The sequence below is a fragment of the Schistocerca gregaria genome, chromosome 1, assembly GCF_023897955.1.
Source record: "Schistocerca gregaria isolate iqSchGreg1 chromosome 1, iqSchGreg1.2, whole genome shotgun sequence".
Lineage (NCBI taxonomy): Eukaryota > Metazoa > Arthropoda > Insecta > Orthoptera > Acrididae > Schistocerca > Schistocerca gregaria.
Genome location: NC_064920.1, coordinates 581,468,068 through 581,482,781, shown reverse-complemented (window position 1 = coordinate 581,482,781; position 14,714 = coordinate 581,468,068). Strand labels below are relative to the sequence as shown.

General features: G+C 36.4%; 1 protein-coding gene across 6 annotated transcripts in view; it reads right to left on the bottom strand.

Moving 5' to 3' along the window:
- The window catches only part of LOC126357156 (pantothenate kinase 3), a 137,134-nt gene that overhangs the window by 58,884 nt on the left and 63,536 nt on the right, over positions 1-14,714 (bottom strand). Inside the window, exon 1 of one of the 6 annotated variants that reach the window (XM_050007433.1) lies at positions 505-1,039. The exons of 3 other annotated variants lie outside the window; for them this stretch is intronic. In XM_050007433.1, coding sequence (XP_049863390.1) covers positions 505-610 — 106 coding nt within the window. In that variant the 5' untranslated portion in view covers positions 611-1,039. Of the gene's footprint in view, positions 1-213; positions 465-504; positions 1,040-14,714 lie in introns of those variants that run through there. 2 more of the 6 variants (XM_050007429.1, XM_050007435.1) reach the window with 2 other exon arrangements.

The window sequence follows — 14,714 nt, the reverse complement described above, 5'->3', positions numbered from 1 at the left end:
GGAACCTTCAAACGTGTCAAATTAATTACGCCGACAGAAGAAACCAAACGAATAACAACAGCCAAAAAAATAGTACATGAAGTAATGTGAGTCAGAATTCTCTCTGTTATGCCGAGAAATTCGTAGGATATAAAAGATTTATTTTACAGATTCGTTAGAGCATCCTGTCTCAAAAATGTAAGGCATAAACCATAACTGAAATTCCACGCTCACCAATTCCGAAGACAAGTTTTGTCACCTCGCGTTCATCTGTAGGCCAACTATAATTACGAATGTCCGGCAAAAGGCCGATAAATTTAACAGACTGCATCTCGCCTCAGAATGATTAGCAACAACTATAGATTTATGTAATATATCTGCCTTGACCCTTGCCCACCCATACATTGCACATACATGTTAGGTGCAAGGGGCAATATTCCTTTCCAAAACAAATGATGAAACATACGCGTTCCGATGCATTACGTAAGAAATTTTTGTTAACAAGACTGTTGAACAGTCACGTACCTATTTTATCGCCTTTCATCTCTGTGATACAGCACATAAACAAACTATCTGAAGACAAGATTACGACACACGCCATTGCTCTTTTGTCATTCTCCCTCCAACCCATCAGGCGCTCGCCATTAATGCCCCTTTGCGACACAATAGCGAAGTCAAAACATGCGGTGATTGTTACCACGAACAACAAGCTGCAGACTTCAAAATATAATATACTGAATGTCAAGTTAAAGATGGTGTAGATATTAGATTATGTAGAGTAAGGCAATTATATTTTCTACTTGTGTCCGCAAAAACCTATAATGACTATTGATGTCAAAATTTATCATCCTGTGCCGTTTATGAATCTGCGGCAAGAATTCATTATTTAGAACTTGCTGTACATCAATGTTTTGACTGGGTAGAATTGTTTTGTCAACTATCTACGCTCTATCGATTGGCATGTAATTTGAGGTCAGCTCTGACACAAAGAAAATTGATTTTACGGATACACGAGGAATATCGCAAAACTTCAGAATTTATAAAGTACAGCCATAGGAAACGTTACTACATCATTATATAGCTTTCGTATTTTTATTTGGAACAACTTTATTGATCTTCGAGTCATTTACGTCGCATAATCTAAACAACATATTATTGATAACACAGTAGGATATATTCGGGACAAAGGTCATCGCGTCCTGTGCTCCCAGATTCTATTTTCCAATCTGACTTGCCAACAGCACTCTGGCACAAAATCGTGTATACACAGAATCCATGTGCCCAAATTTAGCGCGCATGCGCAAATTCTGCGGGTCTGCCATATTGAAACTGTGTGAACAGCTGCGTCTGAAGTCAAAGGTGAATAGATACAGAGTACACTAGGGTACATTAGATTAATACTTGTTCCATAGATCATGATTATAACACTTCATAATGACGTAGAACGTGTCAGTTTAACAACAGGTTCTTGACATGCCATAATTCAAGGTTTTTTAATAAGTTGCAAGATGACTGATTTGTATCTAAACATTCATGTGTTGGGTAGAAGGAGTTGTTCTTCGGAAATTATTTTAATTTGTTTTTAAATGTTGTTAGTTATCTGTCAGACTTTCCTGCTATCTGATTAGTGACCAAACATTTTTGTGGCAGCATAATTCGCCCTTTCTGTGCAAAAGTAAGATTTAACCCAAAATACTGACAATCAGACTTTCACCTATTGTTGCATATCGCTATTGCTTTTCAGTTGGGATGGGTTATTAATAACAAATTTCATAACTGAATACACACACACACACACACACACACACAAACCTACTATGAATATCCCTAGTTCCTTGAGTAAGTGTCTGCAAGATGATCTTGGCTGAGCTCTAGCTATTATTCTGATTACATACTTTTGTGCAATGAATACTTTTTCCTTAATGATGATTTATCCCAAAATGTCATACGAAAGCAGAGAATGAAAATAGGCATTGGTTTATTACTAAAATTTGCAATAATCCTATTAGCATAAATAGCAGGACTCAAAGATTTCAGCAGATCGTCAATCCGTTTCTTCCAGTTCAATCTCTCATCAATGCTTACACCCAAAAATTAGGAATATTCTGTCTCAGATACAGACTTCTGTTCACTCTGTATTTACTATTTGTGTTGTGCTATTTACTGTACAGAACTTTATACAGGGTGTTACAAAAAGGTACGGCCAAACTTTCAGGAAACATTCCTCACACACAAAGAAAGAAAATATGTTATGTGGACATGTGTCCGGAAACGCTTACTTTCCATGTTAGAGCTCATTTTATTACTTCTCTTCAAATCACATTAATCATGGAATGGAAACACACAGTAACAGAACGTACCAGCGTTACATCAAACACTTTGTTACAGGAGATGTTCAAGATGTCCTCCGTTAGCGAGGATACATGCATCCACCCTCCATCGCATGGAATCTCTGATGCGCTGAAGCAGCCCTGGAGAATGGCGTATTGTATCACAGCCGTCCACAATACGAGCACGAAGAGTCTCTACATTTGGCACCGGGGTTGCGTAGACAAGATCTTTGAAATGCCCCCATAAATGAAAGTCAAGAGGGTTTAGGTCAGGAGAGCGTGGAGGCCACGGAATTGGTATCTAGCAATCCATCGGTCACCGAATTTGTTGTTGAGAAGCATACGAACACTTTGACTGAAATGTGCAGGAGCTCCATCGTGCCTGAACCACATGTTGTGTCGTACTTGTAAAGGCACATGTTCTAGCAGCGCAGGTAGAGTATCCCATATGAAATCATGGCGGTGAATCGAGGAAGTACAGTACATACTGACGAAACTAAAATGAGCTCTAACATGGAAATTAAGCGTTTCCCGACACATGTCCACATAACATCTTTTCTTTATTTGTGTGTGAGGAATGTTTCCTGAAAGTGTGGCCGTACCTTTTTGTAACACCCTGTATACTGTGTCATATAAAAATTTAATGAGAGTCCATTTGCTGAGAACTACTTAATAAATTTCTGAAAGACATTATTTTCAATTTCCTCAAATAATTCTTGTTTGTTGGCTGTGATTACATTACTTTTATTATTGGTAAAAGTAACTAGCTTTGCATCTTCATGAATATAGGGTGGCAATTCATTAATGTATATTCAGAACATTTAGGGACCCAAGACACTCGGCTGATTTTTGTTTTAATGTTTTATCAGTGAAAGCATATACTGCATTTTCTGTTGAAAAGACTTTCTGTAAACCAAATTGCCATTCTATTAGTACTTTTTATTTCATAAATATGTGAATGCATTGCTTTTTCAATAATTTTGGACAAAGCTGTGGCATTGGATGGTAGTTGTTGGCATCAGACCTACCCCCCCCCCCCCCTATTTATTATGGAATGATTTAACAATAGTATATTTCAAGCTATCAGGAAAAATACCCTGTTTCAGTGGACTATTACATGTGTCTGTGAATCCTACATATCTGTTGGGAACAAGCTTTTAATACTTTGCTGAAGATGCCATCAGTTCAATTCATCCTTATACTACTGAGTGAGTTTATTATTTTCCTAACTTCAGAAAGAAAGGTGGTAGAATTTCAGTTTTATCAAATTGCAGGGATATCACCTCTTCCATATTTAGCTTTGCCTTTTGCAATGAACACCTGGATCCTATTTTCTCTACAATGATTATTAAAAATATTTTCAACATCTGACTGCGTTAATAAAATTTTAATTCGGTTTGATGGTAATACAGTCTTTCTGTGAACTTTGATACTCTGTTTCCCTTTCAACAATATTCACAATTGTCTTAATTTTATTATCAGGGTTGCTAATCTCAGATATAAAAACGTACTTCTGGATTTTTTAATAATTTTCCAAATATAAGTTTTCCAAATATAAGTTTTCCAAATATAAGTTTTTATAATTTTTGGCTGTTTCTGAGTCATTACTCTTTCTTGCTGTTAAATACATTTCATTTTATGGTTGCTAGGCATGTTAGCCCTTTAGTAATAGTACAGTAGTTTTTATAATATTTGACTGTTTCTTTGTAATTACTCTTTTTTACTGTTAGATATCATTTCTTGTTGCAAGATATTTATTCCTTTAGTAAGCCATGGTTTTACATGATTTCTTACAATTACATTTCACTGTTTTCTTAAAACATTATGTACAAAACTACTCATAAATCGATCATGAAATAATATAATATTTTGATTATGTAAGGTAACTGCTGCAATCTACATTTGCAATCGTTAAATCATCACTTGAACACACCTCTTTGGAGCAATGTTTTGCTTTAAAGTGTGGAGCCATGTCATGTGCTGTAATTTGCTGGGCATCATTATCAGAAAGTCCATTCTTAACAGTGATAATGTGTATTTGATTAAATTTATCTTGGACTATGAAAATATTTTCTATTGGTGTGCTGCTTTCCAGTATTACCTGAGTAGGAAATTCAATAACTGATGTCAAATTGAAAGGATTTAATAATACTTCAAGTTCATTCTTCCTATCAGACTCTACATTGAAATCCCCACAAATTATAGTTTGTTTCCCTGTCTGAAACTGTTTGGAATTTCCCCATGGGCACGGATACATAATTACAAGTATAAAATTACCAGTATGTAGTTTAAGCTCACATGCTTCTATGTGTTTCTCTACCCATTTTTTTTAATTTTCCACACTTTGATAACTTTTAATATACATAGCAACTCCTCCTTTTTCCATTTTGTCTCTGCTTACATGTACTGAAAGCTCACACCCACTTATATTTACCTTTTCCTTAACTGTGACTATATGATGTTCAGACAGGCATTGTACACCTAGTGCATTCTCCGTTTCTTATCTTCTAAACAAACAAGAAATTCATCCATTTGTTTTTTAATCCATTAATTCGATGATGCAGTACACTAATATTATTTTTCATTGTACTTTTGCAAGACTCGTCTGATATTTTAAGATCTTTAATACCTTCCGGTTTGAGCTTCTCATTGTGCTTGATTCTTTTCAGTGTTGTATGACTGAAAAAACAATGAGTTTTTATTTTGTTTATTTTATTAACTTCGCATTTCTACTACTGAGCTTAACTAAAAGTAGACTATTGTTCAATGTACTGTCAAAGTTAGAAATATACAATGAGCAGTAGTAAGAGAAAAGACCACACAGGAAAGTAATGAGCAGTTCCCATGAAGCAGCTCATAATAGTACATGAGAAAAATGAGCTTTATGATTTTCTTGCTGTAAACAATAAAAGATCACTAAACTGTAAAAAAATACTGTATGTAAATGAAGCAAAGCTACATCAACCCCTAGAATTAGTTTGTCTTCAGAGGTTCTCCTTTTTCCTTAAGAGATTGAAAATGACTTTCTACACATTTGTGAATTTCTTCGCTAATGTATATAATACCTCTCATTAGACCCTAAGTAAATAAATTGGAGCAAAAATTGTATTCCTTTGCATCTTACAGTTTCATATCACATCTCGACTAAGAACTTTTTGTCTTCTCGATATTGGTCACAGATACTATGATACTTAATATCCCAGTACTCTGCAGCATAAAATTACAAGGGTCTGCAGTAAATAATGTAATGCCCAGCTACTTTACATTTGGTTCATTTTAGGCAATAAATTGCTGTGTACTAAATGTCGTTAATATATCGAAATGCTTTTTGAAGTTAGGAAGAAAGCCACATCTCACTATAGTATGGAGAAAATACAAGTTAAATTATTTTATTTGTACATACTGTCTCATGGCGCCACATGCAATCAGGCTTGCAGCTCAGATGCTATTAGTTTGTGTAAGTAGATGCTCGTTTCTCAATTTTGTGACGCAGCCTATATTTGTATTTACTGCCGGTAGAAAATAATGAAGAAGACATCCACTGAAAATGCTTCATAACTAAAAGAAGCAAAACATGTATGCCAGTAAACAAACTGCCTTCAATTAGTTGCCTAGACAGAACATACCTTCGTCAGATTCGAAGCAACTAAGGAACGGCAGAGTGCAGAAAAATGCTAAAATATTTATATAAATTAAATTTTAATGCAGCCCACTGTCTTAATTTAAAATAATACCTACATTAATTCTAAATAAATTCACTGAATGTGAATAACATGGCGCCAGCGGTGTTAATTATAGATACACTACCTATTTGTGACATAAAAATCTGTGACAGACGGAGACTCAAAGCCAGAGTTCCCTCTTGTCAAAGCAGTTGCCCTAACCGCTTTGGATATCCATGCTCGACAATTTATTCTGAATTAACTTCAGGTGGCTGTCAATATCAAATAATGACTGTTCATTCAAACAAAAATGTCAATAATATGTATGTGTTACTTTCAGGCTGAAAACATTAACGAAAATTCCAGCACTGATATGAGCACCAAAACTCCTGCAGTGGGTCCCATAAAAGCTGTTTCTGTTAGACGTGTAGCTGGTTTACCAGCTCAAAGTATCAGAAAAGAAAAATTAAGAGGTAATTAAAGTAAGTAAGAATTAAATTTCTGCAAGGAAAGAACCAATATTTATAAAACAAAGTAGCATTATTGTCGTCTGAAGCTAAAAGCAGTGGTAGTTCACAGCTTTCACATGAATCTAAAACCTCACGTGGCATGTTTTTAAGTAGATGTTTATCACAACTTCTTTCGTTAGCGTTTCATTTTGTAGAAGCTGTCATTTCATCAGATTATTTCCGTTTTGTAAGATATCCATATTGAGCCATAGTAGTAAGCACTTATCATTTCACATTTACTCGATTTCAGTATGACATCAAGCATAATGGTTTACTTCATACACGTCAAGCTGCCTTCTGCTTTTCTTTCTGTGGCTATGACATGTCACTTAACAACTATAGTATCAGCTCGGGAAAACAGAAGGTGATCAATCACACCTAAAATTTACCACTACTTCACAGAGCTCAATATACTTATCAAGCATTTCTCGAACATTGAACTAGAGCAACATGAGTGTAAGTGATATGCAAGAAGCTATAAAAGCCCATCCACATGCAACAATCTACGAAAATCTATAAAGCAAAAAATGCAGCCTTTTGACAGCTGAAACTATGCTGGCACTCCAATCAGCTAGCATGTAGTAATAGTATGTCGAAACAACAAATAAACCTGCTCCAGAAAAATCATGATGATATTTTTCCTTGACTACAAGCACCTCTGCTCATTGACTTTCTGAAAAACAGCACTACAATTAACGCAGAGCGTTAGGTGGCCACATGGCAAAAATTAAAGTGAACCAACATGTCGAAACACTTAGGAATGTTGACAGTTATCACGTTCTGTTGCGGGAATATGCCTGCCCACTTGTTGCCAAGGTTGTTTCGCCTATGCTGCAGAATTTTCGCTAGGACCCCTTACGCATCCTCCATACAGTGAAGACCTCTCCCAGTGCGATTTCCATATTTTTGGAGAGCTGAAGGAAGACATTCATGGCTATCAATTTATTTGGGCAAAGGGGTGAACACCTGGTTAAAATTGTGGTTCCATAGCAAACCACAAACTTTTTCCATAAAGATAATGATCATCTGCTCTCAAAGTGGGATAAATATATTAATAGTTATGGTGATTACTTCTGAAATAGTAAGCAGTTTAATCGCTTTCTTCTATCTGACTCGTTTTCATTTAACTGTCTCTTATATTTGTTATTTTCCATCACTAAAAATATAAATGCAGTTAACTGAAGCCTTCGATTCTCTTCTGGCGATTTACAAAGAATCACCTCCCAGAGCAAACTAGGCTTTGGGGTACGCTACAGATCAGTATGCCTTCTCAATTAGGTTGTCATTTTCACATTCACTGACTTCCTAACACACAACTAACTTGTTTTTTTGATCAGACGGAAGTCGTAAAATCAAAGAAACTTATTTCTGATAGAGGACACTCTTCTATCTAAATAACATCGAATATTGCAGAACAAATATGTAATACGTTAATAAGGAAGTCCAAGAATGAGAAGATGAAAAAAATCTAGTAGCATGTACTGTCGTGATCAGTCCCTAAAGGCCTGTCCACATGCAAAGATCTGTCTGCACAAATATTTACACACATCACTTCTGTGCAGACAGATTGTTGCATGTGAACAGGAGATTTGCGCAGATACGAAATGTGTGCAATCCTGGGAGTTGGAGTTAGAGGTTTGAGCAAAATTGCTCAAAGCTGTGGGCACCAACCACATCTGCACAGCAAACTGTAGTGTACAAATAGGACATTGCCGCAAATCTGGACCGCAAAATGAGTTTTAGCCAGCTGTTTCATCTGTCTATTGTTTCTTGTCTGCAGGAGCATAGTGCATTTTAAAATGGGGGTATAATCTATCTGTAAGCTCATGAGTGAGCGAAAAAGTCCCCACTCTGTCTTCTATTGGTTGTCTCACAAAGTTGTACATGCGCTCCCATGGTACATGGTCTTTAAATCTGTGGCAACGAAATGTACAGATACACAAACATTTGAGGGACATTTACTTTTATATAAAGTGCACCACACAGAATATAAAAGATGATTACATGCTTTTGAAACACAATGTTAGATTATATTGATATAAGTAGGAAGTCAGGATGTATATATCTACAACAAATAGAGAAATAAATGCCTCTTCACTGGAATGCATCTTTATCTAGTATTTCCTAAAATGGTGGTTATATTCCAACAGAATTTTGGAAACCATATAGTTAAATTATTCTGTTGAATTTAAAGCTTATTCTTGCTACTAGGAGGTAGAAGTTTTCTTTGAATGCCTTCACTGAGATGCAACAATTCTTACTAAACGAAGAGTGTTTGAAAACTAAGGAGGAATTCGTAATTTTGAGTGTTGTACTAGCCCGATTCACACCACTTTTTTGTCATGGAAAGTATCTGTATCTGTATAACTTTAGATATATTGGCTATTTAGTGTGTTGTCAGGTGTCAAAAAGGTTACAGGTGTTTTGGTAGTATCAGGGATTCTTTATTTTGTATAAAAATGGCTTAGAGACTTTTTATTAAATTCTCTTATAAGAATGGGACAAAGACATCAGAAATGTATAAGTGTTGAACATTGCTTTTGGTAAGTCTGCTATGAGTAAAATAAGGCTTTACAAGTAGTATAAGCGTTTCAAAGATGGCTGTGAGGACACTGAAGAAGACAAGGGTCCTGATTCCCCAGCACATCAATGGACAAACTTATGGGAAAAGCGAAACAAATGACTGTGAACGATGGCCAAGTCGGAGTCTGAGATGTCGGTGATAAGGGTCGCATATCAGTTGGCACATGCAATGGAATTGTTACAGGTAAATCTGTTATGAAGTTGTTGAAGTGAATAAAAATAGTGACGAATGCATGCTGCTTGGGATTATTTGATGAAGTTAATAGTGATAAAGAACTATTGAAGGGAACCATAATAAGTGACAAAACATAAGTTGCGGGTATAACATTGAATCTGAAACTCAGTCATCCCAAAGAAAGAAAGCTGGATCGCCAAACCGAAAAAAAGCCCGACAAGTGCAACCATGAAACGAATAAGTTCGACATCTTGTGCATGAAACCATCTGTTAAGATAAGTCGGGATATGTGGCGGAGAAATTCGTGGTTCTTGCACTATAATATTGCACTTCCTCTCATTTCGTTGCATATTCGTGAATTTTTGCCCAAAGACAATATTGTAATGATGGTCTAGCTCCCATATTCGGACCAAGCGGAGTAACACAATGATGAGCACACTGGATTTGCACTCGGGAGGACGACGGTTCAAATCTGCATCCAACCATTGTGATTTCCCAAATCGCTTAAGGCAAATGGCGGGATGGTTCCTTCGAAAGGGCACAGTCGCTTTTCTTCCCCATCCTTACCTAATCTGAGCCTGTGTTGTGCCTCTAATGACCTCTTTATCGATGGAATGTTAAAACACTAATCTCCTCCTTGCATATTGGGTTTATGTCGCTTTTATTTGTTCACAAAAATAAGGAAAACTGTAAATGGCAGTCTTTTACAAGTATAAATAAGATTAAATACACATCACTGAGAGGACTAAAGCTGTCCCAACGACTGTGTTCCAGAAGTGTTACGGATTTTGGAAAAAGCTATGGCATAAGTGAATAGTGAATATTCTGAACGGAATGACATTGATGCAGACTAATAAATAAAGCCAGCATTAGATTGAATATTCACTACGATAATCTATTGCTTCCACTAACACTGTCCATGATATCATCAATGCCAGGAGCCATACAACATTTTCTAAAGATAATATTGTTATCCATCCAAGTTTCGTCGATATAAAAGAAGTTTCTGCTCTTTTAATTTCCTTACTTATATCAGGTATCTGAATAGCCAGTCAATTACATCAGTTATTTCTACCAGAATCTTTCTTTTAGTTGCAGTTTTCTTTGTGAAAAATCCCATTTCACGCAATGTCTTGTGTGGAACAACTTTCTACCATGGAAAATGGATTTTCTGTTTTATTGGAATAAGTAATTTGTGTAATGTTGGCACTATTGATTTAGTTATTTATTTGACTCATATAAAAGTCCTCCATCATTTCCCGATTTACCGTTTTTTATAGCTGCCTTGAACGATGGGCTTCCTCCTAAAAGTGTTAGTGCTCATTCTAGGCGATTCAAGTAAACCATGTGGTTTATTTTCACCTTTCTTTCTGATACATCCTTTCGTGACTTTTGTATAAAATTCAGGCATTTGATTGGGACTTGCAACGTTAACCAACACCTCTTTTTGATTCAATTCCTTAATACATGATGTAATTACATTGACAAATGAATGCTCTCTACTTCGAAAATACCTCTATTTGTATTATGCACAGTTTCTCGTCATCTAGTGTGCATATCCATCGCTTCTGAATAACTAACAATATCACAAAATATGCAAACTGAACTGACTTACTCTAGTAGCTAAAATCGCACAAATCAACGTAAATTACTGCAAGCTGAACAACACTTTCAGACAGGCAACTGATTTTGGGTATGCCATTAGTGCAGAAGGAGGGTCCCTCCTGGGAGAGCCACTTCCCTACTAAAACCGCTATTTACTCATGAGTTTGCTGACAAACTATTCTGAGGAATTCCAATGACGATGGATCATCTGAAACACAGCTTTAGATTTATCTTATAGTTAATACTAACTATTGCTTGTCATTTGAAACTGTGTTCGCTTATCTGTAAGCTAAGAAGCATATACATAATAATTGAGGGAAATGGCTGCAGATATTGACTCAAAGTTTTACTCAAGCCCTCTTGTGGATGTTACCAATAGAAAACATTTCATCAAACTGATGTGTCATTAGTACATGGATAACTGAACCGAAATTCTAGTTCTGCTTGCTTTGTAGTTAGCAATCTGTCTCGTTATGTTGACCCAGTAAAGGGATTGTTAGAGTATTTTCACTCACCTCTGTCCTACAGCATAATTTTACATGACAGTGTAGCGAACAGAAGCAGGCCCTATTTATTATAAAGAAAAGTGCATCCAGAATCTTGTGTTAAGCTGATAATGGAAGTTCTTGCAGAATTCTTTTTTGGGATATAGGTGGTCTTACACTCGCTTTATTTCTTAAAATAATATATCTTTCATTACAAGAGTTTTTTTTAAATGTGAACTACAGAATTCACTACCACAATACTAGAAGTAAAATTTTCGAGATACGCTATGAGTCCCTGTCTCTCATGATATCAGAATGTAGATTTATATTCTGGAGTAAATGTCCACAATAGATTGTTGGCAGACTTTGGACAGTGAAATGAACTAAACTATTTTTACTTACATCTTCTAAGAACAGATTAGATTGCAAACATGTCTAAAACTGTTAAGATATTATCTATAATTTGTCAGAATTGGTATATTACAGAATTGAGTTACCAGTACTTTATTCATCATTATTAAATCTTAATTCAGGACATTATAAGTAACTTCCCATGTGTTGGGTGTGATTTAATTCAATGGTTGTTTCAGAACTGTTATACAGAATTCTAGCTTCTTGTAGCATCCTCCTTTTACAAGAAATATTAACATCAGCACCAGCTGCTCATGGGCAGTAATTGCTCTCCTCATACAAGTATTTTTCCATATTATACAAGAGGCTATGAGCGTTAAAATATGCTTAAATTTTTGCATACACATCCACAAATAATTACACAACTGCTTAATCACTTTCACACTGAAATGTCTGTTCTAGACCGACATGTGTGTGTCAGCAGTAAACTGAAGTTCATAACACGCAACCTACCATATTTGCAGTGATTTATTCCATGTCCCACCATTTGGGCAGATGTCTGTCAGGCAAATCGATGTGTGTGAGCCAGCCTTAACCCTTTCGGGATGCGAGGTCCGTATACATGGCCTGATGCGGCAGTCGCTATGGGGCACAAAGCACTTATACGTGGCCTGATTGTCGCGTCACACTCCCAGCACTGTATCTAGGGACTGGCTTGGAGGATCTACACGGGCGCATCCTGACAAAAGGGTAATTGTTCTGGCTAATTTCACATGGGGGTCGTCAGCGCTTTCTTGTTATACGTCATAATAGCAAAGAAAAGAGGAGAGACACCAAAGAGCCATTTGCAGTTTCAGAAGAGTCTCGTCAAGGTACTCGTGGGCGACGTCAGGGCTCAAGTAACCCATCGAGACAGAGGTCACGTTCTGAGCATGGTGACCTACACAGGATGGACAGTCTGTACCATGCTATCACGAGAATAGACATCAAATAACATGGTGACTGTGTCGTTTGCAGTGATCACTCCAAGTCAGGAGGACGAAAACGGTCCCCCTCTTTTGCAAAACTTGTCTGTCGAACCCTTCCCTTCATGTTCCTGAGTGCTTCAACAGGTATCACAAACTAGCAAAGTACCAAAAGGACTTGTAACATATGGTTGCCTACCAAAAAATCGATGTGCCAGAGTTGTAAAGTTTGTTTTTAGCAATTATGAAATTTTATAGTTTATTGACATAAATTAAATTTTTCATCCTTCAAAATGAACTTCTTATTTTTCTTCCCACAGATGTCCCATAAGAGATAAAATTGTATTTTATATGTCGTTTTAAAGCTAAAACTTTAAAGAATAAGATACACCTAATTTTAATATGGCAAATTCAATGTTTCACCTCTCAACTAAAAAAAGTAACAAAAAATAAAATTTTTAATTTTTCTATTTTAACACCACTGCCAAGTCAAAAAGTGCGTGATATGAAATAATGAAAATAGTTTGCCAGTAAATAGTGTGTTTTAAGCTTCATTTACAAAAAAACTACACAAATAAGTCAAAAACTGTAGATTTTGTAAGCGATGAAAGAAATCTAAGGGATATGGAACCAGCACAGTGCCGCTGAATTGCTACACTTTGGGGAAACGAGCTCCATCCCGAAAGTGTTAACCACAATACCACAGAAAAGACATGCAACTCTCAGCGATGTTGTAATTCAACTTAGTGTCTCCTGAAGGCTTTTATCCACTGATGCATTATTAACTGACATTTAATTATAGGAAATCATACTAAGGGTGATGTGTTTATTGTCTTAAAATGGCATATTGTCATGATATGCAAGTTATAATATGAAAACAACGAAATACTACGAAATCAGTTCAAGGTCACCAAGGTTGTCATTTCTGAGTAAGCTGAGCATGTCATGAATGTGATCTTCCAAGAAACAGCTGTGTTCCAAAAAGAAGTAGTGACCCATATTGGCTGGAATGGCTAGCAAATTAGCATCCATATTTGTGCACTACCTAACATTGGGAGATTGTACTACAAGTGACTCTCATAACCTTGAACTTGAATTCATTTACTCAGAAATAAGTAATGCAGTGTGTTTGCAACACATATTGCTAAAAATGGAAACAAAATGGAAGAAAGAGAAAGATTGATCAAAATGGTCTAGACAGTTAGGACAAGGCAGTTTTTTACACATAAATTTACTTTGCACAACACGCCTGACAACAGGCATATTTCTTGGAGGATCTATTTGAAAACATATACATAATTATACATAATTATCCTTTATAATACAAAAACAAAAATACACTGCCAGAAAAAAAAATAGTACACTCTTTTAGCGATTTCCAAATCAATCCAGTCTGATCGTTGCAACATTACATATGGATTAATTCATAGATCAAAAGCACAATGAAATGCTAAGTATCGACACTTGGTGCAACACCCATACTAGTACATGATGAAGCCATCACAGGCAGTCATGCGGTCGCTGACTCTGGCATCTCTTCGCTTGTTGAGATGGTGTATACTGTCCTCCAATACGTTATTCCATCCCTGCTCTACCTGTTCACATAGTTCTGTGACAGTTGTTGGTAGACGAACCACACAAGTCAGTTCTCGACCCATCATACCTCACAAGTCCAGAGAACATGCTGGCCAGGGACGTTGCTGCACATCTTGCAGGACATGTTGAGTTGCACAGACAGTATGTGGGTTAGCATTATTTTGTTGTAACATCGCATCATCTTACGACTGCAAAAAAACGGTAAAAGGATCGATCTAAAATATTCTGCATGTACCGAGCACTGGTTAGATTCCTCTACAGAAACACCAAAGTGGAACGAAGGTTCTAGCTTATCATAGCCCAGACAGTAATTCTGGAATTGGGACCAGTGTGTCTTGGATAAATGCACTCATCAGGTCTACATCATTCATGCAAATGACCATTAATTGCATGCAGACAGAATCTGCTTTTGATGTTGAAGACCGCAGCATACATTCCATCTTCCCCGTGAACCTCTGACAACACCAGTGGTGC